General features: G+C 47.2%; 6 protein-coding genes across 8 annotated transcripts in view; 5 read left to right on the top strand and 1 right to left on the bottom strand.

Annotated features, from left to right (window-relative positions):
• LOC120951037 (DNA-binding protein D-ETS-3) overlaps window positions 1–5,725 on the top strand; it is a 68,199-nt gene extending 62,474 nt beyond the window's left edge. For all 3 annotated transcript variants that reach the window (XM_049606989.1, XM_040369520.2, XM_040369521.2), the window contains 2 exons: window positions 1,254–1,459; window positions 4,169–5,725. In XM_049606989.1, coding sequence (XP_049462946.1) covers window positions 1,254–1,459; window positions 4,169–4,305 — 343 coding nt within the window. In that variant the 3' untranslated portion in view covers window positions 4,306–5,725. The remainder of the gene's footprint in view (window positions 1–1,253; window positions 1,460–4,168) is intronic.
• A 1,567-nt stretch (window positions 5,726–7,292) lies between these two features.
• LOC120951035 (UDP-glycosyltransferase UGT5-like) lies at window positions 7,293–9,463 on the top strand. Its single transcript, XM_040369518.2, has 3 exons — window positions 7,293–7,722; window positions 7,796–8,028; window positions 8,095–9,463. Exons 1-3 carry the CDS (start codon window positions 7,553–7,555, stop codon window positions 9,318–9,320), a joined length of 1,629 nt encoding a protein of 542 aa, XP_040225452.2. The 5' UTR covers window positions 7,293–7,552; the 3' UTR covers window positions 9,321–9,463.
• A 649-nt stretch (window positions 9,464–10,112) lies between these two features.
• On the bottom strand, window positions 10,113–12,776 carry LOC120953260 (UDP-glucosyltransferase 2-like). Its single transcript, XM_040373054.2, has 5 exons — window positions 12,014–12,776; window positions 11,710–11,939; window positions 11,350–11,641; window positions 10,738–11,287; window positions 10,113–10,667 (listed from the first exon to the last, which is right to left on the bottom strand). Exons 1-5 carry the CDS (start codon window positions 12,124–12,126, stop codon window positions 10,293–10,295), a joined length of 1,560 nt encoding a protein of 519 aa, XP_040228988.2. The 5' UTR covers window positions 12,127–12,776; the 3' UTR covers window positions 10,113–10,292.
• Window positions 12,777–13,178: 402 nt separating this feature from the next.
• Window positions 13,179–17,650, top strand: LOC120953259 (uncharacterized). Its single transcript, XM_040373052.2, has 6 exons — window positions 13,179–13,915; window positions 13,981–14,530; window positions 14,601–14,984; window positions 15,180–15,976; window positions 16,034–16,583; window positions 17,208–17,650. The coding sequence occupies exons 1-6, from the start codon at window positions 13,224–13,226 to the stop codon at window positions 17,589–17,591; spliced, it is 3,357 nt and encodes a 1,118-aa protein (XP_040228986.2). The 5' UTR covers window positions 13,179–13,223; the 3' UTR covers window positions 17,592–17,650.
• A 150-nt stretch (window positions 17,651–17,800) lies between these two features.
• Window positions 17,801–19,855, top strand: LOC125906733 (UDP-glucosyltransferase 2-like). Its single transcript, XM_049606988.1, has 4 exons — window positions 17,801–18,088; window positions 18,156–18,668; window positions 18,734–19,283; window positions 19,346–19,855. Exons 1-4 carry the CDS (start codon window positions 17,901–17,903, stop codon window positions 19,727–19,729), a joined length of 1,635 nt encoding a protein of 544 aa, XP_049462945.1. The 5' UTR covers window positions 17,801–17,900; the 3' UTR covers window positions 19,730–19,855.
• Window positions 19,856–22,309: 2,454 nt separating this feature from the next.
• LOC120953261 (pyrimidodiazepine synthase-like) lies at window positions 22,310–24,783 on the top strand. Its single transcript, XM_040373055.2, has 4 exons — window positions 22,310–22,446; window positions 23,089–23,681; window positions 23,765–23,886; window positions 24,492–24,783. Exons 1-4 carry the CDS (start codon window positions 22,419–22,421, stop codon window positions 24,520–24,522), a joined length of 774 nt encoding a protein of 257 aa, XP_040228989.2. The 5' UTR covers window positions 22,310–22,418; the 3' UTR covers window positions 24,523–24,783.
• The last annotated feature ends 172 nt before the right edge of the window (window positions 24,784–24,955 follow it).

Genomic DNA, 24,955 nt, shown 5'->3' with positions numbered 1-24,955 from the left:
CACATGTTTACCTTCAAAATAGACTGTTTTGGAAGGCTTTTGCTCTGATTTTTCAACACTTTTTCCCCATTCCTGCACAGCTCTACCCATATGTGACGACAGTTCCATTGTTTCTAGTGCCATCCGGTTACGTTTTCCACATGCCAATCAATTCGCTTCGGCACGTAGAACATATTTGAAATCGCGTTCAAATCGCAACCGCCACTCATTCCTTCTCGCCCGTCACTGGGACGATGGAACCGAGGGACCGACGGTACATTAACCGTATGAGCATTTCATGCTTAACAATGCGACCGACGGCACCATTGCTTTCTCAATCATGTTTGTATGCCTTGCGTTTTTTGCCGTAACGTCGTATGAATAACCTCCTCATCATCCACGTGTCCATTCGGTTGCCATTACCGCATCAGCAGCAGCACACTTTCCAATCTAGTAGTCCCAGACACACATTGTTCTTCGACCTACGACCTGTCAGCGAGCGTTTTGACACAATGTACGCAACCGTGTCGTGTGGCGCCGTCCGATCGATGGCGCTGTCGACGCGCGAGAAGCGTGCCAGTAGCGTTGTTCGTTTGTCATTCGTTTCTTTTTGAAGATATTGAAAATGTATATCTTCCCCCTCTATTGTCCAGTCGCGTCTCTGGGCGCCTCTCTCTCTATCTCTCTTCCACAGCGCGAGGAAGAAAATTGTACAAGAAACCGGGATACAATTTGCTTTCCCCGTGAGCGTGCCTGGCAGCGGTTTGCGCTACGACGATTTGTGTATTCCAGAGGGCAATCGGTGGGCGAATTAGCTGTAGCACCCGGGCACTATCGCTCCGCCGCTTATCGAAACCGACAAATCGGAACATACAACTTCACTCCGACGCGTTACGCACACTGAAGTATTCTGCCCCACGGTCGTAAACTCGCCGGCAATGGCTGTGGAGGAGCGAAAAAAACACCCCTTGTCGCACACAATTTATACCGGCACGTACCGTACGTTTCTGGGGGGAAAGGGGGGAAGGGAGTAAAAGTGTATTTTCTTCAGCTTGATTGAGACACTTTCTTCCGTTTCTTTGCCCGTCTTTTTATCGACTTTATTATTGTGACTGCCTACGCCTACGCCACCCCATACAACGGGAATCTGTTTTTACCATTTTTTGTTCTCTTCTAATCCACCTTCCTTGTTCTTGTTTCTTCCTCTTCTCCCCTCACCACATGGCCTCCGAACGGACCAACAAAAATAATATAACCCCACCGGGCGGCTACAGATATTACTACGATAAGAACATTATGACGAAGGTGCACGGCAAGCGTTACGCCTACAAGTTCGACTTCCAGGGGTTGGCCGCCGCGACCCAGCCCCAGACGGATCCGACCTACAAGTACCAGAGCGACCTGTTCATGTCGCCGTACCATCACGGGGCCAAGCTGAGCTCGTTCATGAGCCCCCACCACAGCATGACGTCATCTTCCGGTAAGTTGTGGCAGAGATTCTGGTTTATCGGGAAAAGGAAATCGGGTGCTCTCAGGACCCACTCTACTCAGGTTTATGTGTTTTTTGCGTAGTGGTGCCACCTTTACTATGGAGTGTTTTTCTCTGTGTTTGTGTGTGTGTGTGTTTTTGAAGACTGTTTTCATACCACCGAACTGCCACCGGTGGCCTAAGAAATCTAATCGCCATTTCGCACTCAACCGTTTAAAGATATTTCCTTTCACAATTTGGCTTATCGCTCGTGAACGTTTCGTTGTGGCGTGTAAAAATAGGCGTAACGGCACTATTTTTCGCTTGCTGCTAGTAATCGACACACCGTGATAGTCTATAAAAATCGAAAAGTTTTGAAAGTTGCAGAGAAGTTTCAATGAAACTGTGGTGTTAAACGATTTTAGTACATATTTATCCCAGCTTGTACTAAAAACTAGCTAGGTATTTTTTGGACAGTTCAATGTATTATTTTCTAGTTTCTATTTTATGAATCAGTGATTTTAATATCTTTTTTAGCAAATTAGTTTCTAATGACGGAAAAATAGTTGGATAAAATTATGAAAAGAAGTTAGGTTGACTGTACTAAAAATCAAGTACAGGGTTTTCCACAGGCTCTCATAGTAGTAGGACACTCCTTTTTTACTCTTTCTTATGTAAAGTGATCTTCAAATGATGGAAATTAGACTCTATGGCACCCTGTTTGGACACACTCATTAGAAATTCTTATTGGATTTTCCAACTAGGGTGCTATAAAGTACAATTCCAATTGCATTAAGTTCATTTCACGTAAGAAAGAATCAATAATGTGTTATGAGAACTCCTGGAAAACCCTGAAAGTGTAAAGGAAATCGACAGCAGTTTCTTGTTTATATTAGTTATTAGTTGTATATTTATGAAAACTGTACCAATGAACAAACTAACTATTAACTTCTATTGAATTTTGATTTAATATAGATTTATATTGCTTTGTTCTACTTTGTGTCATAAGACATACAAAAATAACAAGCCTTTTCGATATTGGACTGTTACTTCATATTTTGAATAGAAAATATACTTTTTACAAAAAGTAGACTGCCAGTTGCAAGCCATAAATAAGGAAAATCTCATAATTTGCTTTTATTTTCCAAGACGCAAGTCTTTCCCGTGAAAATGTCCTTTGTCCAGGCAAACTTTCCCACCCAGGACCTTCAGTGCGCGTGATAAGCTTTCCGATTTTTCACTCCCACGAACCGTAAAGCGAGAAGCGATAAATCAATGCTCCCTACTTTCATCGATTTTACAACACGCTTGCGTTTTGAGCGCCAGCGTCAAAAACACCCACACCGATGTGGTACTGGTGGTGGTGAGCCCCATGCCGAGAAGCGCCACATTATCATCAGCAAGCCATCTTGTACTTCAACGGGAGGGAAGAAAACGAGAGTAGCAAACATTCTTGCGTGAAGTTCCAGCCCGAAGTGCCTTGGAAATCCTAGCTGCAATGGCAGCAGTTGCGCCCCCTAAACCACGCCGTAACCCAATGCACAGCACAGGCTCATGCGCATGTTGCAGTAACCGACCACCAAGCGTCTCCATCGTCTCGGTCTGCCTTCCCTATCAGTCGCTCCCTATCTCTCGCTCGCTCTCTGTCTCATCGTGTGCCGTGTTTTGCCTCTTTGTCTGTCTAGCTTCATCTCGCTCGCTACGGGCGTGATTAACTCGGATAGAAAGACACACACTTACACACACATACAGTCAAAGAGTAAATGGTGAAATGGCGGTAGGAATAGCAGAAAGAATACACAACCCCGAAGGAAACTATTGCCGGCGCAGGCGGAAAAACTCAAGTATCATCTTTTCCGCCCTATGTGAAAGAGCGCCAATACCATCATATTCTTACTTCCTACGAGAAATCCGGCCCGTTGGCCCGTAGCACGCGATCGGAAGCTACACGCAACGGAAGAAGAAGGATGACTTTTTCTTACCTTTTCTACGACCATGTGGAGCCCGCAGCTGATGGTTGGAAAGGAAAGGCAAATGGGCTATCGCAAGGTTCCGTCAACCGGAGGAACCTTCTCTTGGCTGCAAACCGCGCCCAACCGGAGACGCAAAATAACCGGGTGGAAGTGAAACCGTTTCTTTTGGTCTAATTTCTGTTTCCCTAACTAGTTCCGTTTCGGAACGGCTTGTTTGTTAGAGGCTTCCGAAGCGGACCTTTCGCTCTTCAGCGCGCTTTCGCGTACTTCCTTTCTGTTTTTTTTTTTGCGTGTCCCCGTCGGCAGCCGCGTGTTTGCCGTCTGTCGGTTCACGTGAAGGTGAAAATTAAAGTCTACCTACTCTTTTTTTGTTGTTGCTAGCTCTTTGGAAGTTTGTTTTAGCTTCGCTTTTTGATTGTCGAAGAAGCTTCTTGGGTTGCTTCTTTAAAACGACCTTAAACAGAGTGAAGGTCGAACCATGGTTGTCGGAAGCAAAGGCAAAAAAAATCAACAAACAACGTACAATCAGCTATGCAATTAATAGTTCACAACTGGTTTGGCTTTCAATTAAAAGTTAAAATTAATTATTAAACCTGACAGGGTTGTTAAATTCAATCAAATTAATTAACAATCGAAGGGCTTATTAATACCATAAATGGGAGTGTTTAAGTAGTGTATCCTGGTCACGGCACCAAGAGATTTCTGTATTAAATGAAACACTTTGCTTCCTTCATTTCCTACCAACCAGCCTCCATCTTCCCGTCGGCCGCCAGCTGGGGTAACTGGGGCAGCCCGGCCACGAACCTGTATCCCTCCCACACGATGAGCCACGTGACGCCGTCGCACGTCGCGCCCCATCTGGGCTCGTATCCGCACTACGCATGACCAACGCCCACGACCACGTCCTCCAGCCACCATCACCACCATCACGCCCAGGTCGACAACTTCGACCTGTACAAGAAGCTGACACCGTACGAATAATAGCATCCGCTAATCCCGCAACAGCAGCACCAGCCACACCATCACTCGCACCAGCAGCAGCAGCAGCAGCAGCCGCATCACCATCATCAACATCATCAGCAACATCCACTGCATCCACACCATCATCCGGAGCTGTTCTATCAGCACGAGCTGACCGGATATCCTCGGAAGCAGATAGCGGGTGGCTCGCTGGCCTCACCGGCAACGGCCGAGGTGAAGCAGCTGTTGCGGCGGACGGTAACGATGCGGCCAGATGACGACGGTGACCCCGGTGGCCAGGTGGGCGTGTTTCGTGGCCCAACAGCAACCACAGCAACGACAGCAGCCAGTGACCCTACCGGGACGGCTAGTAGCAACGGTACGGCCACTACTACTCTCGCCACTATCACTACTACCCAGTTAGATAAATGTATTTTAGACTATCTAAGAAATGTCTCAACTTTTAAATGAACTCCATCGGGGAAACTCCTTCGACCCAGCAGCGATGGGTGGGTGTATTTTAAAAAAAAGGAAAGGATGAAACCAAACCACAACCGAACCGATCAGTGTATAATTAGCAATATATCTTGTTGTAATGTAAACTGCTGCTGGATGAGCGCAAACTTTCCCTCCCTGCCATGCGGTGGGGCGGTGGGGGGTTTGGAGCTTCCTGTCACAAAGCGAAAGCACACACGTCATACACATATAAACGTTAAATGGATAAAGCTAAAATGGGGGACGCGGCCAACCCAAAATCGCCCACTAAATCACGATGTACAGCAGCAGTAATCTAGTCACGGCGTGCGGCTGATTGTGGGCCGTCGGTTACCTTCGGCCGCGGGTTGCGCAGTATTTAAGAAACGAAATTTTCGAAACCCTCCCCCGTCTCCTTCCCTGTATAGTATTAAGGGTTAGCCATTGGTTTGCTAAAAAAGTCATTGTGCGAGCAAGACGGAGAAGACGAACGTACCACTTCTCGCAAAACCGTTCCCACCAGAAACCGTGAACCATTATTAAACAACAACAAAAAAAACGTTCCAAAGCAATCCAAAGAGGTAGAGAGAGAGAGGCGTTTTTTGCGGAAGCTCTGTTTCCCTTTTTATCTCGTTTCTGTTGTTTTGCCATATTATTGTACATATGCATTATTCGATCGATAGCGTATTATAAGTGCTTTAGTTTAGATTGAGTTAACTTATTTAAGCTCCTCCGGGTTGGAAGGAGATCGAGAAGAACAGTGAACAACAGGATCGAACTAACAAGCATCTAGTCTGTCTGTCTGTCGGTGCAATCGTTTGCCGGAGTGAGTTGAGTATGGATTGAACGAAATGATGAGAATGTATGAAAATTTAAGTAAAACCAGAAGCTGAATGCGTAAATTGTGAAAACTATCTCTTTTGATAATAATTTGCTACCAAATAGAAACAAACCTGGAAAGAAACCAACTATCAGAACAATGTATCAAACAACTCACACACAAAACTATTAAAATGACAAAAACAATTCCAAAAAAGACACTGAAAACAACACCCGGCAAACGAAGCGTGGAAGCGGCGCAAAAACAAAAGCAAATATTTATACATATAAAGACTGTGATAGTTAACGACACTTGTTAAAAAAAAAAGTTTTGTTCTTGCAAACAATTTTTACTCGAGCGAACGAAACCACAGAGCTGCGTGAGGTAAAGCTAGGGGAGATGGTAACAGGAGCAACTCAAGAATGCGAGGGTAATATAATAAAGGGAAACGCTCCTACTCCTACGATACGATCAAGATTCGTTTCCGTTTTACCCGTTTTGTTTTGAGTACTTTAAACTTTACGTTTTAAATGGAACAAAATTCTTATAGTAAGTAAACTAAACTAGAGCAAGTATAAGCGCAACGTATCCTTACGGATCATTCCACTCAGCAAAGAGTAAAGAGTATTTATATATGTATGTATGTTGTAAGTGTAAATAATCTGTGTACCGTAACTTATCGATGTGTACCATATATTTGAGCCTAGTCAACGGGGGAAGTAAGAAGGGTAGTAAAGGAAAAACCCAGAAAGCAAATCCAAAAACAGAGTGTATTATGGAACGTTCCAGGATATTGGAGAGTCTGACAGTCCTCCCCGCACAGCAGCACATACGATCGCGTTTGATCGATCTCGGTTGATGAAAATCACGTGTCATGTACGATCGATCATGTGTAAAGGATCGTCACGTGTTTTGTTTGTACATAAAGAATGAGGGAAAACACACCACTTACCACTTTACCATTATGATCGGTCGTCGTCACGCGTCTAGTCAATGTGGGGGATGGAAGGTTAGCAGACTCTTCGCAACAACAGCAACAAAAACAAACACAGATCAATGTCGTACGTAAATGTGTATGTGTGTGTTTTATTGAACAAAACTCAACTACAACTACAACTACAACAAAATGGCTTCAGAAAGCTAAAAAGCCAGTAATAAAGGGTATTGAGCGTAGCAAAACCCCCAAACATGGTGGAGATGTTCATACTACAAACCGAAAGCAAAAGAATCAATTTACCGATCGGATTTTGGTGATTATCCAGAACAGTGTAGAGAGAGAGGAGGGGGGTATATAGTTGTGTATCTTCTAAATTGTATGTGTGTGTGTTTGTGTATGTAAAATCTAAGTTCAATCAACCGTCTTCATATTCAATGCGCAAACGGGCAACTACAACCCTCAAGGCGATACGCAAAAGGAGACGGCGCAACCTTGTACATTCAATCTCGCTCGCTCGTTCGGCTGAGCGCGAAACAAAACAAACCAACCAAACCAACCAACCAAAAAAAAAGGAATAACTGAATTAATAAAAATTCGTATAAATGTTTCAAAAATCTATTCCCAACACGGCGTACGACTGACACTTTCTGTGATTACTGTGGTCTGGAATATCTGGTACAAACCAAACCAAAGGAAAGAAGATCTTAATGCTCATTATCACATCACCACCGACACGCATATCACACGCTCAAGCAAACAACGCTCGTTGATAATTCGGTAGAGAGTAGATCATCACCCCCTTTACGATTCTGCTTATCAGCATGATTCTGACAAGCGCCACACGAATGGTGCAAAGACACAGCGCCACGATCTTGAGAGAGCGCCGGCTCGGATGACCTGCGATAATACGATCCGCGTGAGGGTCTTCACTTTCTTCAGGAATGGGTCAGTTGCATTCCCAACGCCTAACCAGGAAGCAGTACGAACGCGGCAAGATGAGACTATTTGTAAGCGTGATCGTCAGTGCGATGCTGCTCGGGATTGCTAGCCAGGTGGAATGTGCCAACATTCTCGTGCTGATGAGTGTCGTGTCGCAGAGTCATTTCATATGGTATTAGCGTACATCGGTTTAGGATATATTGAAGTGATCTTTGAAGTGAAACGTTTGGACTTTCTTTCTACAGGATACGTCCGATTGTGAACCGGCTGGCAGAGGTAGGTCACAACGTTACCGTTCTTTCGGTGAATGTGGATTCAGCCGCTCCGGCCAACGTTACCTACATTCATCTGGAGAACAGTTACAACACGCTGTACGGGAATGGTACACTAGCACGCAACGATATACTGAAACGGTCCAACGAGATGGCAATGGCTGCCACCGTTTCCTTCTATAAGTTTGGTTTGCTTGGATGTGAAGGTAGGCAACGATCACGACCTACTCGCCTGAGTGTTACTCTTTTAACACTCTTCTTGTCTTTTCCAGGAGCTATAACGTCTAAAGGATTGCAGCACCTTCTCCAGTATCCTCCGGACTTTCGGTTCGATCTCGTCATATACGACTTTACCTGTGGTCCGTGCGTTCTTGCCCTGCTGCACAAATTCCACTATCCTCCACTGGTGAGCGTGACCGGGTTTGGAGTGCCTCAGTTCACCGAACGGCTCGTTGGTGGCCATAAAGCCGCCTCGCTTGTGCCACACTTCACGCAGCTAACCGACAACCCGATGCCGTTTAGCCAACGTTTCACCAACACACTGATCCACCTGTTTGACGCACTCTATCGGCGGTACGTGTTCCTGCCACGGCTCCAGCAGATAGCCCAGCAAGCGTTCGATTTTCCACTGCCCGACCTGACCGAACTGGAGCAAAGAACACTGATCATGCTTACCAACTCGAATCCCGCTCTCGATCCAGCGGAAAGTATGCCACCGAACGTTATCCCCGTCGGGGGGCTACAAATCGTCAAGCCGAAGCCACTTCCGTCAGAGCTGCAAAACTTCATCGACAACGCACCGCAGGGTGCGGTACTGTTTGCGATGGGCACTAACTTTAAGAGCAAAATGTTCACCGCCGAACGACAGGCAATGTTTCTGGAAGCGTTCGCCCACCTGCCAGAGTATCGCTTTCTGTGGAAGTTTGACGATGATCAGCTGCCGAGAAAGGCGAGCTCGAATGTGTTGATTAGGTCGTGGTTGCCACAGAACGATATTTTGACGCAGCCCAAGGTTCGTGCGTTCATTACACACTGCGGGTTGATGAGTACGCAGGAGGCAACGTATCACGGGGTGCCGATGATTGGTATTCCGATATACGTCGATCAGCATCTTAATCTGCACCGGACGGTGCAGGTCGGGGCAGGTGTAAAGCTGGACCTAGCAACACTAACGACGGGTAGTATAGTGGCGGCCCTGAGGGAAGTGCTGCAGAACGCATCTTACCAACAAGCGATCGGACGGCGTTCGGCACTGTTTCGTGATCAGCCGGAGAAGCCGCTGGAGCGTGCGGTGTGGTGGATCGAGTGGGCACTGCGACATCCGCGGGAGGATCGATTACGATCGGGGACGGTTGCGATGAACTACCTTGCATCGAATGGGTTCGATGTTTTCGCATGTATTGTGGTGGGAGCTGTCGCTCTTTTAATGATAATCAGAAAAATAGTTTCTTTCATGTATCAAGTGCCTAATACGCGACCCAAGGAAAAATTGAAGTAGGTTTTAGAATGCAAGAAAGTATTTTGATAATTATTAAACAATATTCCATCTTTTCGACCCCTTAATACCTAAAGAATTCGAATTGAGCTATATTCATACGTTAACTCCCAAATTAATTTCTACGGACTGAATCGGAACTGGTCTAGAAACAATTCTGATTTGGGTTAGTTTCAGTATAAATTGCAGGAACATTAACAAGTTCAGTAACAGTTCCAGAAAAGTGATGAGTACATCATCGGTTCCATGTCCATTATAGGTTCGAGATCGGATTGAGAATCTTTATGGGGCTATGAACAGGTTTGAAGTAAATTAAGCATCAGTTCATTAACCGGTATTAGTTCCGGTCCTGTTCAATTCGAGGACCAGAATGTGTTTGCGATCAGTTCCAGAACCGGTATGGATTCAGTATCAGACCAAGGGCTGATATGGATTGAGATCAATTTCAGGATTGTTATGGGTTTGTGATCATTTCCACAACCAATAGGAGTTCATGAACTGTTCAAAGACCGATACGAGTTCAGTACCAGTTCTCGGGTCAGTATGGTTTCATAATCAGTCCAAGAAGCGGTTCGTGAACGGTTCCAGAAACGGTATGGATTCCCGACCATTTGAAGGAGCGGTGTAGAATCTTGACCAGTTCCAGGACCCATATGAATTCGTGATTAGTTCCTGGATATGTAATTGGCTCCAGAACCGGTATGAGCTAAGGTTTAGCTCTAGATCAATTATGATTTCAATATTAGTTTTGCGTAATCGGAACAAATTAACTACATAGTTGTTAACAAACTTAAATAAAAACATAAAAAAGGCACATGGCAGAATATTTATTTTCAAAAGAGGGACTGAAACCCTCCACAATGTAATACTTTGGGAACCTGGTTTAGTATTTCCACAATCAACATTTATGGCACATCCGTTAGAATTACTCACAAACTGAAATGCTGACATCTGAGGAACCACACCCACATGTCATCAGTTCCTCTTCTTGCCCTCCGAGACCGATCGCGACTTTCGCAACCATCGCTTAACGATGAACACAAGCAGTACAGGAATAGCAGCGAAGAAGAGAGCAACATCCAGCAGGTACGTTCTCACAAAGCCCAACTTCAGCACCGGCGACTGTAGCTGCGTCGCATCTGGATGGCGCAGTATCCACTCGATCCACCAAACAGCCCTTGCCAGCGGTTTCTCCGGCTGATCACGAAACAGTGCCGATTGTGCCGCCATGTTGGTGCGATACTGTGGATCCTCCAGCACGTCCCGAATAGCGTCCCGCAGCTCTTCGGTAGTCATCGTTTGAAACGCGACACGCTTCGCAATGCCCGATCGAACGCAGCGCTCAAGGTTCTGGAAAAAAAGGAGTGAGAAAAGTGTAAAATTTCTTCCACAAAGTTGCAAGCTTTCAAGCTTTCCTTACCCGATGCTGATCTGCTATGAAAGGGATACCCACGATCGGTACCCCATACCAGGTGGCCTCGTGCGTACTCAGCAACCCGGCGTGCGTTATAAAAGCCTTCAGCTTTGGGTGCGCCAGCAGATCATTCTGCGGCATCCATGGGCGCACGATCACATTTTTGGGCAGCGGAATGCCGAGCTCCGTTTCAAACTTCCACAGAAAGTGATAGTCCGGTAGCTGACGGAGCGCTTCCACTATCATACGCTGCCGGCCACTGTCCAACTGATCACTACGCACGTTCGTACCGAGCGAGAACAGCACGGCTCCTTTGTGGCTTGCATTAACGAACTGCTCCAAATCGGCGGGCAGTGGAGCAGGCTCACGTATCTGCAGTCCACCGACCGGGATTAGGTTAGGTGGAGCCGCCTCAGGAAAATCTATCGAGTAGTGTGCATTGACCAGCATCAACTTCGTTCGCTGGCTTAGCTCGGGAGCGTAGGGAAGATCATCGTAGCGGAAGTACTCTCGCATCATCGCATCGATTCGAGGATTGGAAACATAGTTTCGGTAGCTAAAATCCAAAATAGAACAACATGATATTGCCGCTTATTTTGACACTTGCACCTCACTTACACCACATCCGTTAGACAAAGCAGCGTGTTGTGAACGCGCTGGAAGAAATTCATGTCCGTGCCGTAGCTGAGCGAGTAGAACGGGACGTACGAATAAAACTTATGTCCCCCGATCACCTCCGTCGAGTAAGGTGGATTATTAAACGCGGTCACGCTGACCAACGGCGGATAGTTGAACTTGTGCAGCAAACCGAGCAAACACGGTCCACAGGTGAAGTCGTGCAGTACCAGATCGAACCGAAAATCGTCCGGATAGTCCATCACCTGCTGTAAACCTTTCGATTTCAGCGTTCCTAAAACAAAACAAGACAGAAGAATGAGAGGATGACGTAGAGAGAAAAAACATATAAATAGTTCCTACCAGCACATTCATGCACTACAAAGTCACGATAGAAGGAGACGACACTTTTGAACACATTTTCGTTCGCCATTTCCATCAGATCGATCGAGTCGGGACCGCTGTACAGCGTGGGATAGATTTCCTCCAGATGCACGTAGTGGACGTTATTCGGTTGGTTCTTTTCCACATCCGCCGACAGGATGGTTAGATTGTGCCCAGCGCGGGCTAGCCCGTCCATAATAGCTCGATTCCTACAGACGAGAAAGAATGGAAAGAAGTTATAGTGATGATAACATCAGCATTTACTCAAAGCTCATTTCCTTACCAGATATGATGACTTGGGCTGGCAACTCCCATCAGGCAGAGTATATTGGCCCCATTCACAGTAACTCCCAGCGACAGCAAGAAGCCAACCAAACTGAACCACGAAATCCTCATCGCGGACCAAACACGACTGCGTCCACTTAAAGCGACGAATTTGGGGAAACTGAAATCGATTGTGTCCGCATCGCATTGACGCTGCCGCACGATGTGGTCAAGTTCACTAAGACCTTCACACACGTACACTAAATATAGAAATGAAGGTGTATTGCACCTTCTCCCCCTTCAGACACAAACACAACGAGCGAACATATGATGAAAATTTATGTACCACTCAGTGTTATCACACGCTACTCTCACTCTCATTCTCCCGCTATGTCGAGCAGTACGTGCGTATTCGTGCACATCTTTTTGGCGATGTGGAGATGAATTTAACCTCATCAACAGTACCGAAACTGTTGCCCTTGACGCGACGCACCCGGTTATGCTGGATGCAATCAGTGTCACCGCCAATCAGCGCTCCGATGGAGGAGCAGATCGGATTCGAAGGGTAGTAGGCTCGACCGTGTAGGGGTGCATCTATCGGAATTGGCTACTGGAGACATATGCGTGACAGTGCGTTATCATCATAGGCAGATAACAATCATTGCATGTTTGCACAGTAAATCGGTGTCGTTATCTTGCTGTCATCTAGGGGTACAAACTGATGATGATAAGCCACTAGTTGGTAGTAAGATTTGTAGACATTAGACAAGATTAGAGAAAGGAGGCACCAAAAACACTGGCTTTGCATTAATTTTTTACAACAACGTACCACACATGTACTGCACAAGGCATTTACAAGGTCTAATACTGAAGGAATCAATTCCAAACAGACATTAAAACCGCTGCTAGTCGGTTTGATTGCTCCACAAAACCTGGAATCGCCTATTATCTGACGACATTAAACAAATATCAGGTCATCAGGTCGCCGTCTCTTTCTATCTCTCTCATCCCATCTAATGTGGCAATTTTGCACAATCATCTTGCCAATTGATAGGCCGCTACCACACATCCAGCGCTTCCCGGTTCGCGGACACGATCCAACTGCCGCTACGCCCATAGTTTACACAGTGCACGTGATCGTGGCGAAGATTTTGCCAGCTAGGTGTGCTAAAAAGAAAACACTTTCAGCTGTGGTTGGCAGATGGTGCTGGTCATACATCAGGGATGTGATGTGCTTTTATTACTTCCCCGACCGTACAGCCGATAAGATGGGCGAGACGCGATCGCCCCTGGTGCCGTTCTGGACAGTGTTGCTGCTAGCGATCGGTGCAGGCGTCCATTATGCGCACGGCGCCAACATTCTTGCCCTGATGGGTGTGCCTAGTCCGAGCCATCACATTTGGAACCGTGCGCTGGTGAATGCGCTAGCTGCCCGTGGCCACAACCTGATCGTCGTATCGCCGGACGTAGAGCGAAAACCGCCACCGAACGTGACGTACATCCATCTCGAGAAAACGTACGACACGATCCACGAGGGCGCGACGGCGATCGATTTCTACGAGATGGGCCAATCGAGCATACTGGAGAGCATGCGGATCTTCTACGACTACGCGATCTCGATGTGCATCGGCATACTCGGGTCGGAGGGATACCAGACGATCATGAACTATCCGCGCGACACCAAGTTCGATCTGGTGCTGTACGATTTCACCTGCGGTCCGTGTCTGCTCGCTGTGTACGATCGGTTCGGCCAGCCACCGATGGTTGGTGTGACGGGCTTCAACACACCGCCCTACACGACCGATCTGATCGGGGGCCACAAGTATTACGCCTACGTGCCGTACTACACGCTGGACTACGACAGCAGTATGAACTTTTACCAACGATTCTACAATGCCGCACTCCATTGGATCGATTACTTGTAAGTGTAGAGCGAAAAAGTGTGAAGCTAGCGTCCAGTTTTATGCTCCTTTTCTTCCATTTTAGCTACCGCAACTACATCTTCCTTCCGGAAACGGATCGTCTTGTACGCGAGCACGAAAAGGCAAACGATCTTCCCTATCTCGGTACGATGGATCAGAAAATGATGCTTATGCTGGTGAACTCTCACCATTCCGTCGACTTCCCCGAACCGATCCCTCAAAACATGATCCAGGTCGGTGGGCTACAGATCATTCCATCGAAGCCGCTTCCAGCCGATATCGATCGCTTCATCCGGGCCGGGAAGAAGGGTTCCGTGCTGTTTTCTCTCGGGACGAACGTGCTCAGTAAAGATTTGGGTCCGGAGCGGATCAAAGCGTTCCTGCAAGCGTTCCAGCAAATGCCGGCCTATAACTTCCTGTGGAAGTTTGAAACGGACCTACCGTACGATCTGCCGCCGAATGTTATGATGAAGAAGTTTCTGCCACAGAACGATATTCTCGCCCATCCGCATGTGAAGGGCTTCATGACGCATGGCGGGCTGCTGAGTACGCACGAGGCAACGTGGCACGGTGTGCCAATGATCGGTATCCCCGTGATCGCTGATCAGTATCGGGTAAGATCGATGCATAACATCCCAATCCAATTATCACAATCCACTAAACTCCTGGTTCCCTCTTCCTTAGAATCTCGCTAAATCCATCCGCGCTGGTGTAGCGGAAAAGATTAGTCTGTGGGATCTGACGACGGAGAAAATACGCAACACGGTGCTGAAGGTGCTGGAGTCACCCCGCTACCGTGATGCCATGAAGGTACGATCGGAGCTGTTCCGCGATCAATCGGAACATCCGCTCGAGCGGGGCGTCTGGTGGGTCGAATGGGCTCTACGCCATCCGAACGCGAAGACGATCCAATCGCCCACCCTCGAGCTTGGACCGTGGCGGAGCGAACTGTACGACGTGAAGGCCTGCCTGGTGCTGGCCGTACTGTTGGTCGTTTATTTGCTGCACAAAACGGGCAAAGCACTCTTTGCGAAAGCTTCCCAGCCGGGTAAAGCGAAAAAGAAAGTACACTGAATGTGTAGAGTATACCATTACACAGAGGTAGAAACCTCTTCGTCGAATTTTAGCAGTACATCTCAATAAAATGCATCAAGTGTATATTTTTCCTTCAAAGTATCATAATAGCAGCGAGATGTTTTACTCTATTCGTCGTGTTTTTGCATTCATTATGTATCATTTCCTGCACGCAAGCACCTGCATTAGCGTCGTTACCAGCAAATGTGCCATTCATTTTCGCTCACATGTGTACCGAGTAAACCCCTAATGAGTTCATTAACGAACACAAAACACGTGTTTGATTCAATAAAACTCTTGTCAAGCTATCAGCACCATCCAGTAGCCGTTGGCGCTCGTTTCCATGGTGATCTCCGTACAATGATACCCGGGCTAGTGATACTCTTGCTTTTCCAGCAATTTTGCTGGCAGTTATCGGCCGGCGCAAACATCCTCTGTCTTACGCCAGTCCCCAGCCCAAGCCATCACATCTGGAACCGAGTCTGGATCGAGGCACTCGCTGCCCGCGGCCACAACCTAACGGTGATATCAGCGGATGTGGACGAGCGAACAGCTCCACCCAACATCACCTACATCCATCTCGAGCATGCCTACTCGGATCTGCACACGGAGCTCGATCTGTTCCAAATGGCGTCCCACAGCGCACTCACCGGAATAAAGGACCTATACGTCTGGGGTACGGCCATGTGCAGGGGAGTGGTACGGTCCAAGGGTTTGCAAGTAATTCAAGCCTATCCAGACGATTTCCGGTTTGATTTGATCATCGCGGACATCACCTGTGGACCGTGTCTGTTTCCACTGATACATAAATTCCACCATCCACCACTGATCGGTGTAACGGCGTACAACAATCCACAGTTTACGGCGGATTTCGTCGGCGGACACAAGCACTACGCGTATGTGCCGTTCTTCACGTTAAACTACGACTCCGATATGACCTTCTATCAGCGATTCTACAACTGGGTCCTGCACAATGTCGATCATTTGTAAGGAATATAATACAGTTAAGCGATTTGGTAATCACATACGTTCCCTTTTTTCAGCTATCGCCATCACGTGTTTCTTCCCCGCATCGAGCAGATGGTACGCAACCACTTCCGCTACCCTGACATGCCATCGTTGGAGCAGATGGAGCACAACACCGTACTGCTGCTTGCCAACTTCCACTACTCCGTTGACTTTGCCGAATCAATCGCACCGAACCACATCCCGGTCGGTGGACTGCAGGTGCGACCCGCCAATCATCTTCCAGACGATCTGGCCACCTGCATTGCAGCCGGTAGGGAAGGATCGGTGTTGTTCTCGCTCGGCACCAACGTGAGAAGTGCCGATCTGGGGAAGGAACGCATCCACATGTTCCTGGATGCGTTCCGCCAGCTGCCGGAGTACAATTTCCTGTGGAAGTTTGAAGAGCTGCCATCGTTTGAGGTTCCTGCGAATGTGTTGATAAGGGCGTTCTTGCCCCAGAACGATGTGTTAGCGCAGCCGAACGTTAAGGCGTTCATTACGCACGGCGGTATGCTGAGTACGCATGAGGCTACGTGGCACGGTGTGCCGATGGTTGGGATTCCTTTTATCTGCGATCAATATCGGGTAAGAGTCAAATGGATCTTAATAACTGGAATTGGTTGGAGTATTTCGGAGCCAGTGTCATCTAGAGTCGAAATTCGTTTGAGTCACCTGAGGTCGAGAGTAGGTCATCAGCTGACCAGAGTCAAGCGGAGACGGTGTTGAACGGAGTTTGGAATCGGAGTCGTGTGGAGTCGTATTCGGCTGAATTTGGAGTAGGTCCGAGTAGTCCGGATTGGGATCTAGTCGGAGTTGAAGTCATCCAGCGTCAGAGTGATCAGGAATCGAAGTCGTTCGGGATTGGAGTTGTCCAGAGTCAACAGGAGTTGGAATTGGAGACGGTGTGGCCTTTTTATATCTACGACATACGCCATCAACTTCAACTCTAAAAGTCTCGAGCTTCGGCCGACTCATACTCCGACAGGATCCGAATCCCGTCGATTCGAACTCCAACCTACTGTGATTTCAGCTGGACAAGCCAAACTGCAGCCGACTCCAACTCCAGTTCCGACTGCTCTGAATAATCTTATTCGATCCTATTTTCCGGAGACGGATCGAAGTCTACTCCACTTCCATTTGCCATCTTCATCCTACATCACAGTTTAAAATTAAATTGCTTACAAAAACAATCCCTCGATTTACTTCCAGAACCTCCACAAATCGGTAACTGCCGGTGTTGCACTACGCCTAGCTTATGACTCTCTCTCGGTGGAGCAAATTCTATCTGCTCTCCGGGAGATACTAACCAACACCAGCTACCGAGATGCCATGAAGCGCCGTTCCGCACTGCTGCGCGATCAACCGGAACATCCGCTCGATCGAGCCGTCTGGTGGATCGAGTGGGTCCTACGTCATCCCGACGGGAAGGCAATACAATCACCCACCAAGCATATGACATTCTGGCAGTACGAGCTGTACGATATAAAGCTGGCACTGATACTACTTACCGTTCTGGCCGTTTACTGCTGTAAGCGTATTTGCACACGCTCCGACAGACGCTCATATCGCAATGTAAACAAGAAAAGTAACTAAAGGGAGTGCACACTCAGGCACCTGCTCGAGCTCGAGTTAGAGTTCAATTCATTCAACAATGATTTGCAATTCTCCCGTTACATATCACACATAGACAATCAAAGAGCGAGAGAAAGAGCGAGAGAGATATGTAGTAGATTGCAATCTTCTAACGATCATGCACGTCGGGCGGGCTGAAAACAATTACCTCCAACGCAAGGTCAATAGCAAGCGCAAGTGTGCCATTCCATACATACGGGAGACTCATTCGCGTGCCTCCGTCCGACACAGTAGGTGACCCTTTCTCGTCTACTCACACACCCAAAGGCAATGTACGATGATGACCGCGGAATCATTCTTCGCTCAGCTAACGCTCATCTCGCGCTAGTTCATAAGATAACGGCGATGCGTGCGAACGTATCGCTTGTTGCGCTCTGCGCACTAGCGGCACTGTCCGCCGTCCAGACAGCAAACATCCTCTGCATCATGACCGTGCCTAGTCCGAGCCATCACATTTGGTTGGTATTAACATCCTTTTAGGCTCCCGCAAAACCCGATCTCCTTATTCCGAACACACTCTTCCAGGAACCGTGTCATCATGGAGGAGCTGGTAGCCCGGGGCCACAATGTAACGGTCGTCTCCCAGGATGGTGATGCATCACGCACAAACCTTACCTACATCATGCTGGAAAAGGTATACTCCACCCTGTACGAAGACGAAGGGCTTGATCTGCTGGAAGTGTCGAAAGAAACCCCCTTTCAATCACTGTTCACCTTCCGCGAGTTCTATCTCGGCATGTGCCGGGGAGCGCTCAAGTCGAACGGATTGAACGTGATCCTCAACTACCCCGACAGCTTCCGGTTCGATCTCGTACTGTACGACTTTGGCTGTGGACCGTGTTTGCTACCGTTGCTGCACAAGTTTAACTACCCGCCGCTGGTCGCACTGACCGCGTTCAGCAATCCACCGTACTCGGTGGACATTGTGGGAGGTCATAAGCATTTTGCGTACACGCCACACTACGCCCTGCCGTACGGGTTCGACATGAGTTTCACCGAGCGGGCCTACAACACGTACCTCTGCCTGTGGGATGCTGGGTAAGTTGGATAGGTTAGAAGGTTGTGCTTGGCTGTTAACTAAAGTGATTCAATGGTTGCTCCAGTTTGCGTAAGTTTACCATCATGCCCCAGCTGGACGCAATGGTAAGGGACCGGTTCGGCTTCAACGACATGCCCTACCTACAGGACATTGAGCAGCGCACGGTTCTGATGCTGGTTAACACTAATCCCGCGTTCGATGCACCGGAACCACTGCCACCGAATGTGATTGCGATCGGAGGAGCCCACATTAAGGAACCGAAACCACTGCCCAGCGATTTGGAGGAGTTTGTGGGGAAGGCCAAAAAAGGGGCCGTACTGTTTTCGCTCGGTTCCAACATCCGGTCGGACATGATTGGTGAGCAGCGTCAGCGGATGTTTATCGAAGCGTTCCGCCAAATGCCGGACTATCATTTCCTGTGGAAGTTTGAATCGAAACTGAACCTCCCGTTGCCACCGAACGTGATCATTCGGCCGTGGATGCCCCAGAACAGCATCCTGAACCATCCCCGGACGCGAGGATTCATCACACACTCGGGTGGATTGAGCACGCAGGAAGCGTCCTGGTTTGGCGTACCACTGATCGGAATGCCGTTCTTTGTCGATCAGCATCGTGTAAGTGTGGCGATCTTCTAACAAGTTGTATGTTTCAATAACACGCTTCTACAACATTCCAGAACCTCAAACGCTCCCTCATTGGTGGGGTGGCCGAGCCGCTCGATTTTGGCGCGCTGTCGACGGAGAAAATACGCGCCACCGTGTTGAAGGTGCTGGAAACACCGATCTACCGGAAGAACATGCAACGTCGGGCGATGTACTTCCGCGATCAGCCGGAAAAACCGCTCGATCGCGCGATCTGGTGGATCGAGTACGTGCTGAGACATCCGACGGTGGAGCATCTACGCTCACCGACGCTGAAGCTGGGCACGGCGAAGTCTAATCTGTTGGACGTGTATGGTTTCTTTGCTGGAGTTATCTTGTTCGTGTTATGGTTGGCCTTGTTCATAGTAAGACGCGTATGCTGTGGACGTAAAATGAAGCCGAAAAAGAAGCAACAGTGAATGTTGGTACGCTTTGCAGAGTGGAGATAACTGAGATTTTAACCTTTATTTGCGTTAGAAATAGTTTTGTTGTTTTAGTAAATTTTATAGTTGAAGATAAATACAAAATAACGAATTTGTAACTGACGTCAGTATTTGCCGGGACTTTAAAAATGTGTTTGATCATCCAATCGATGCTACATAAATGGGAGCGAGATAAATCGATTCCGGAATTGGAATCGGCTGTGGAATCGAAATCAGCTCTAGAATCGGAATTGGTTCGGGAAACGTAATCGGCTCTGGAATTCCAATCAGAATTGGCCCCAGAGTCAGAATCATTTTTGGAAATGCCATCAGAATTTTTAGAAGCGGATTCAGTTCCAGAATCTTGATGAGAATAGACCGTTTATAAGTACATTTGGAACCTTTGCTAAATCGATTCCGATTCCTTTTGCTAAATCGATTCCGATTCCTGAGCCGTTTCTGATGTCGGAGCCATTTACGATTTTGGACCCGATTTCGATTCCGGAGTCGATACCACAAATACTATCCGGAACCGATTCCTGAGAAATTAAGACCTAGCAGGAATCCGACCAAAACTTCATTTTCCGCATCAATCATTCGTTCCGCTACGACCGTTCCGATTGTTTCGTCTAGTGGTGAGTGTTATGGGCCAACCTGATGATCCCGTAGATCGCTACCGAGGACACTCATCGGGCGTAGATCGAAGTGTGTGTGCGATCTATCGGGAGGTCAGCGAACGCGCGCTCGGCAAGATGCGTGAGTGCCGATCGAGGAGAAAGATATGGCGCGCTTGAGAAAAGTCGTGGAACAAAGTGGTAGCAAATCGTTTACGAGTTATTAATAATAAACAAGGACTTTCCAATCCCATCGTTTTGAAGGAAGTAACGCGTTAACGTTTCTTAGCGTTCTTTCGAAAGAAAACGAAAATATAACAGTGAGGAATCAGACCTACCCGAATCCAATTCCGTGTTCGAAATCAGTTCCGGAGTCGACTCCAGAGACGATTCCGAAGTCGACTCCAATTTCGGAATCAACTCGGTAACTGGAATCGACCTGGGAGTCGCAATTTGTCCGGTAAAAGAATAAGAATTGACTCCAGTGTTGGAATTAGCTCTGGAATGAGAATCAGTTCTTGGATCGAAATAAGAAGTTTCAGGAGCGAAATCAGTTCGGAAATGTCCAAGAGAATGGATCTTTTATAAGTAAATTTATATGCTTTGGGGGTATCATTGGATCCAAACTTCTATTGATGATGAAGATGCCGAAACCGACTCCGATTTCGAAACCGATTCCGATTCCGGATTCAATTCCGATTCCGGAGCCAATTCCGATTCCGGAGCCGATTCCGATTCCGAATCCAGTTCCTATTCCAGAGCCGATTCCGATTCCGGAACCGATTATGATTTTGGAGCCAATTCCGGAGACCTACTATCCGGAATCGATTGCAGAAAACTTCATTTTTCCCATCATTAGTTACGACCTTTTCGACCATAACTACCTTTATGTTATACCTAACCGCGCGGCTACATGAGGTGAAATATACAGCGAAATGAACTATTTGACAGCTGAAATATCTGACAGGTCCAGCTAAAGGGTTGGGGGAGACACAACATCCGCTTTCGAAATTCTATTAAAAATAATATCTTCTTAAGCAGAACATTCCCTAATTGGAAGAAATTATGAACTGTTGACTCAAAATTGACGAAGTACTCGATATTGAAGTTATTTAATGGATTTAAATACGATTTTGTGGACGTTATTTGTTTACATTGCACATCAGTTGGTTGCTATGATGCTTTATCCGTCAGATATTTCGCCTGTCAAATAGTTCATTTCGCTGTATATTTCACCTCATGTGGCCTCGCGGTAACAACCTGTATATTCTATCCACTTTATTTCCGACCGTTTCGATTCGAACGGAATCGAATAGTTCCGACCGTTTCGACTGTTCCGACCGTTCAAACGTGCTAGGTTCAAAATAATGAACCTAATATCGATCGTTCTGATTTAGGATTGGAGATATACACTCTCTGGAGCACGTATCACAACTCCAAATAGCAACCACCAGGCACAGATAATCGGATCTACCTATCTAGTTCCGGAGATTCCTCTTGGATGGGCTCCAGCATCGAAACCGGTTCTGAAATCCAAATCAGTTTCAGAGCGGACGTTATTAGGCAGGTTTAATTTCGGCCATAATAACAATATTGTGCAAAGAGATGTCCCTTATCCGTTTTTTCAAGTTTGAGTCATTATTTCAGGATTCTAAAACTGACTACGATTCCGGAGCCGATCCCGGAGTTGATATTAATATTGCACAAGTGTTCCTTATCTTCTTTCCGGAATCAATTCTCCTAAAAATTCGGAGCTAGACGGAATCGATTCCCATCAAAACATCATCATTTCTAAATATTTTTTAAAATATTATCCCAGCTTTTACTCCCATTGTGAAGTATCGCCATACACAGAAGGGTTAACTTCTAGCACACTCGCACACCGTTTGTCCATCAGCTCCCTTGCAACTCGCTCAGTGTGCAGTGTGTGCAACACAAACAACACTACTGCTGCACGTATAAAAAGCCACCTCTTTGTTGAAGTCACACCGGCGGCCCGACTCGTCTCTTTTTTACCGGCATCGGCTTTGAAACCTTAAAACCCTCGACCGCGAGTAACCCGCAACGGAATCATGAGCAACGGAAAGCATCTCGCCAAAGGTAAGAATAGTACCCCACAAAGGTTTCTTCAAGCGCACTCCGAACGGAGCCTCCAGTGCAGTTCCGAGTAGGCGGCGGTGAAATTTCCGGCATATTGGGGCTGGATATTTTTAGCGTCACCCTCACACGCACACACGCTGATGTCATCAATCGGTGGAGACATCATCGATGATGATGACGATGGTGGTGGTGCTAGCGGGCTTCTCTGACCGTGTTCGTCATCAAACCACGAACCGGGATCGTGACACCGAGTGTGATAAAAAGAAAAACGGAGTGATGTGTCTGTGAAGTAGGTTAAGCCGTTTCGTGACTTTGGAAAAATTGAGGTATTGTCGATCGATTGCGGGCCGTCCTGTGTGGGTTGGGGGACAGTTTATCGATCGTCATTGGGTGGAACCATTTCCGGGATGGGGCAAGGGGACTATCTGATCAATCGATAAGTGGACCTTCGGCCATATCTCTGTAATTTTAAATGAGTTGTAATTATAGATCTTGCCCATTGAGAGACGTCACTGCCTGCTCGCAATTATGATGTCATTGAACAATGGAGCTGGAACTGACAACATTTCGAACGATTATTCTAGACCTTTGCGATTAAACGTGCATGTATGTGTGTGTGTTTTGTGTTTCGTCTCTTTTTAGGTTCCAGCCCACCATCCCTCCCGAACGATGGTAAGCTGCGCCTGTACTCGATGCGCTTCTGCCCGTACGCCCAGCGCGTCCACCTGATGCTGGACGCGAAGAAGATCCCGTACCACGCGATCTACATCAACCTGTCCGAGAAGCCGGAATGGTACCTGGAGAAGAACCCGCTCGGCAAGGTGCCGGCACTGGAGATTCCCGGCAAGGAGGGCGCCACCCTGTACGAGTCGCTCGTCCTGTCCGACTACATCGAGGAGGCGTACTCGGCCCAGCAGCGCAAGCTGTACCCGTCCGACCCGTTCAGCAAGGCGCAGGACCGCATCCTGATAGAGCGGTTCGCCGGCTCGGTCATTGGGCCGTACTATCGCATCCTGTTCGCGGCCGACGGCATCCCGCCCGGTGCCATCACCGAGTTCGGCGCGGGGCTGGACATTTTCGAGAAGGAGCTGAAGGCGCGGGGCACCCCGTACTTCGGGGGCGATAGGCCGGGCATGATCGACTACATGATCTGGCCGTGGTGCGAGCGGGTCGATCTGCTCAAGTTTGCGCTCGGCGATAAGTACGAGCTGGACAAGGAGCGGTTCGGTAAACTGGTAAGGGAGTTGCGGTATTTTTTAATTGATATTTTACTGTACTAATAATTCAACCCCCTCTGTTCGTCTCGCTCCAAACACAGCTGCAGTGGCGAGAGCTGATGGAAAAGGACGACGCCGTAAAGCAGTCGTTCATTTCGACGGAGGACCACACGAAGTTCCTGCAGAGCCGCAAGAACGGCGAAAACAACTACGATATCTTGGCGTAAGCAAACCATTTGAACTCGTTCATTCCGAAAGCAAAAGGGGAAGCAGCACTACTTCTGAATGCTCTCGCTCTCTTTCTCTCTCTATTGTCCCAATGCATTATAATAATACCATAATACCACGGCCATACGTACATAGTCCAAGACAAAACCACTACACACATCACATCTCTACAGCACCCTTAAAATCCGGTAACCAGTGTATTACTCTACTAACAGCGATTATGTGTAAGGCTGGCATTATAAATGCGAATGCCAATCAACAACAACAAAAAAACGATCAATGAAGATGCATTTTGTGTGTGTACATGTTCGTGGCGTTATGCAAAAAAGTTAATGGAAAAATAAACTCAAACGCGAAAAACATTAAAATAACTACCCATGTATTTACATTTTGTTCGCGAGGCAATGGATTGTTGGTGTCGACTAATGTGTAAATAACAAATGTTAATTATGTTTCAATGTTTGCTAACAACAAGGCTTTTCCACGTACGCTAACATCGTGCCGCGGGGTTATGGTAATGTTCGTATCAAATGTCCAAGGTCACAGCATCCAATGGGGTATATTTTTGAAACATTTATTGCATTGTTTTTTGTTTTCCAGAAATGACGCTAAAAGGCCACGGTTGGAATAAGAAAAAAAGGACGTATCGTTTATCACAATTCCCTCTGCGACTGAAAATAACTATCAAGATAATTGTGTAATGGAATAAGCATTGTTAAACACGTGAAACAGCGATTCGTTTGCGGCAACTGCCATTTGCCCATGCTGTGAGTTAATCGCGTAACCGTTCGTTTGAAAAAGATAAACATTGCAACTGACAGCACCCACAGATGACAGTAGCACAGCTGTGCCAGCAGCTTGCTGGCAGTTATTTTGAATGTGTGTGTGTGTGTGTTCAGCATTTTCTTTGTTTTGATACGTAACCGGTAAAATGATAAACAAAGACCTTCGGATGGGCTTAGAAGAGAAAAAAATCGAATCTCAACGATCCATGTAATGTACGTCATTTCGTAACTCGTCGAAATTAGAATATTATTACATTGCATTGTTTCTTTCTAAAGAAT

The sequence above is a fragment of the Anopheles coluzzii genome, chromosome 2 (assembly GCF_943734685.1).
Source record: "Anopheles coluzzii chromosome 2, AcolN3, whole genome shotgun sequence".
NCBI classification, from domain to species: domain Eukaryota; kingdom Metazoa; phylum Arthropoda; class Insecta; order Diptera; family Culicidae; genus Anopheles; species Anopheles coluzzii.
Note: the sequence above shows the minus strand (reverse complement) of the source record. Positions and strands in the feature narration are given on the sequence as shown.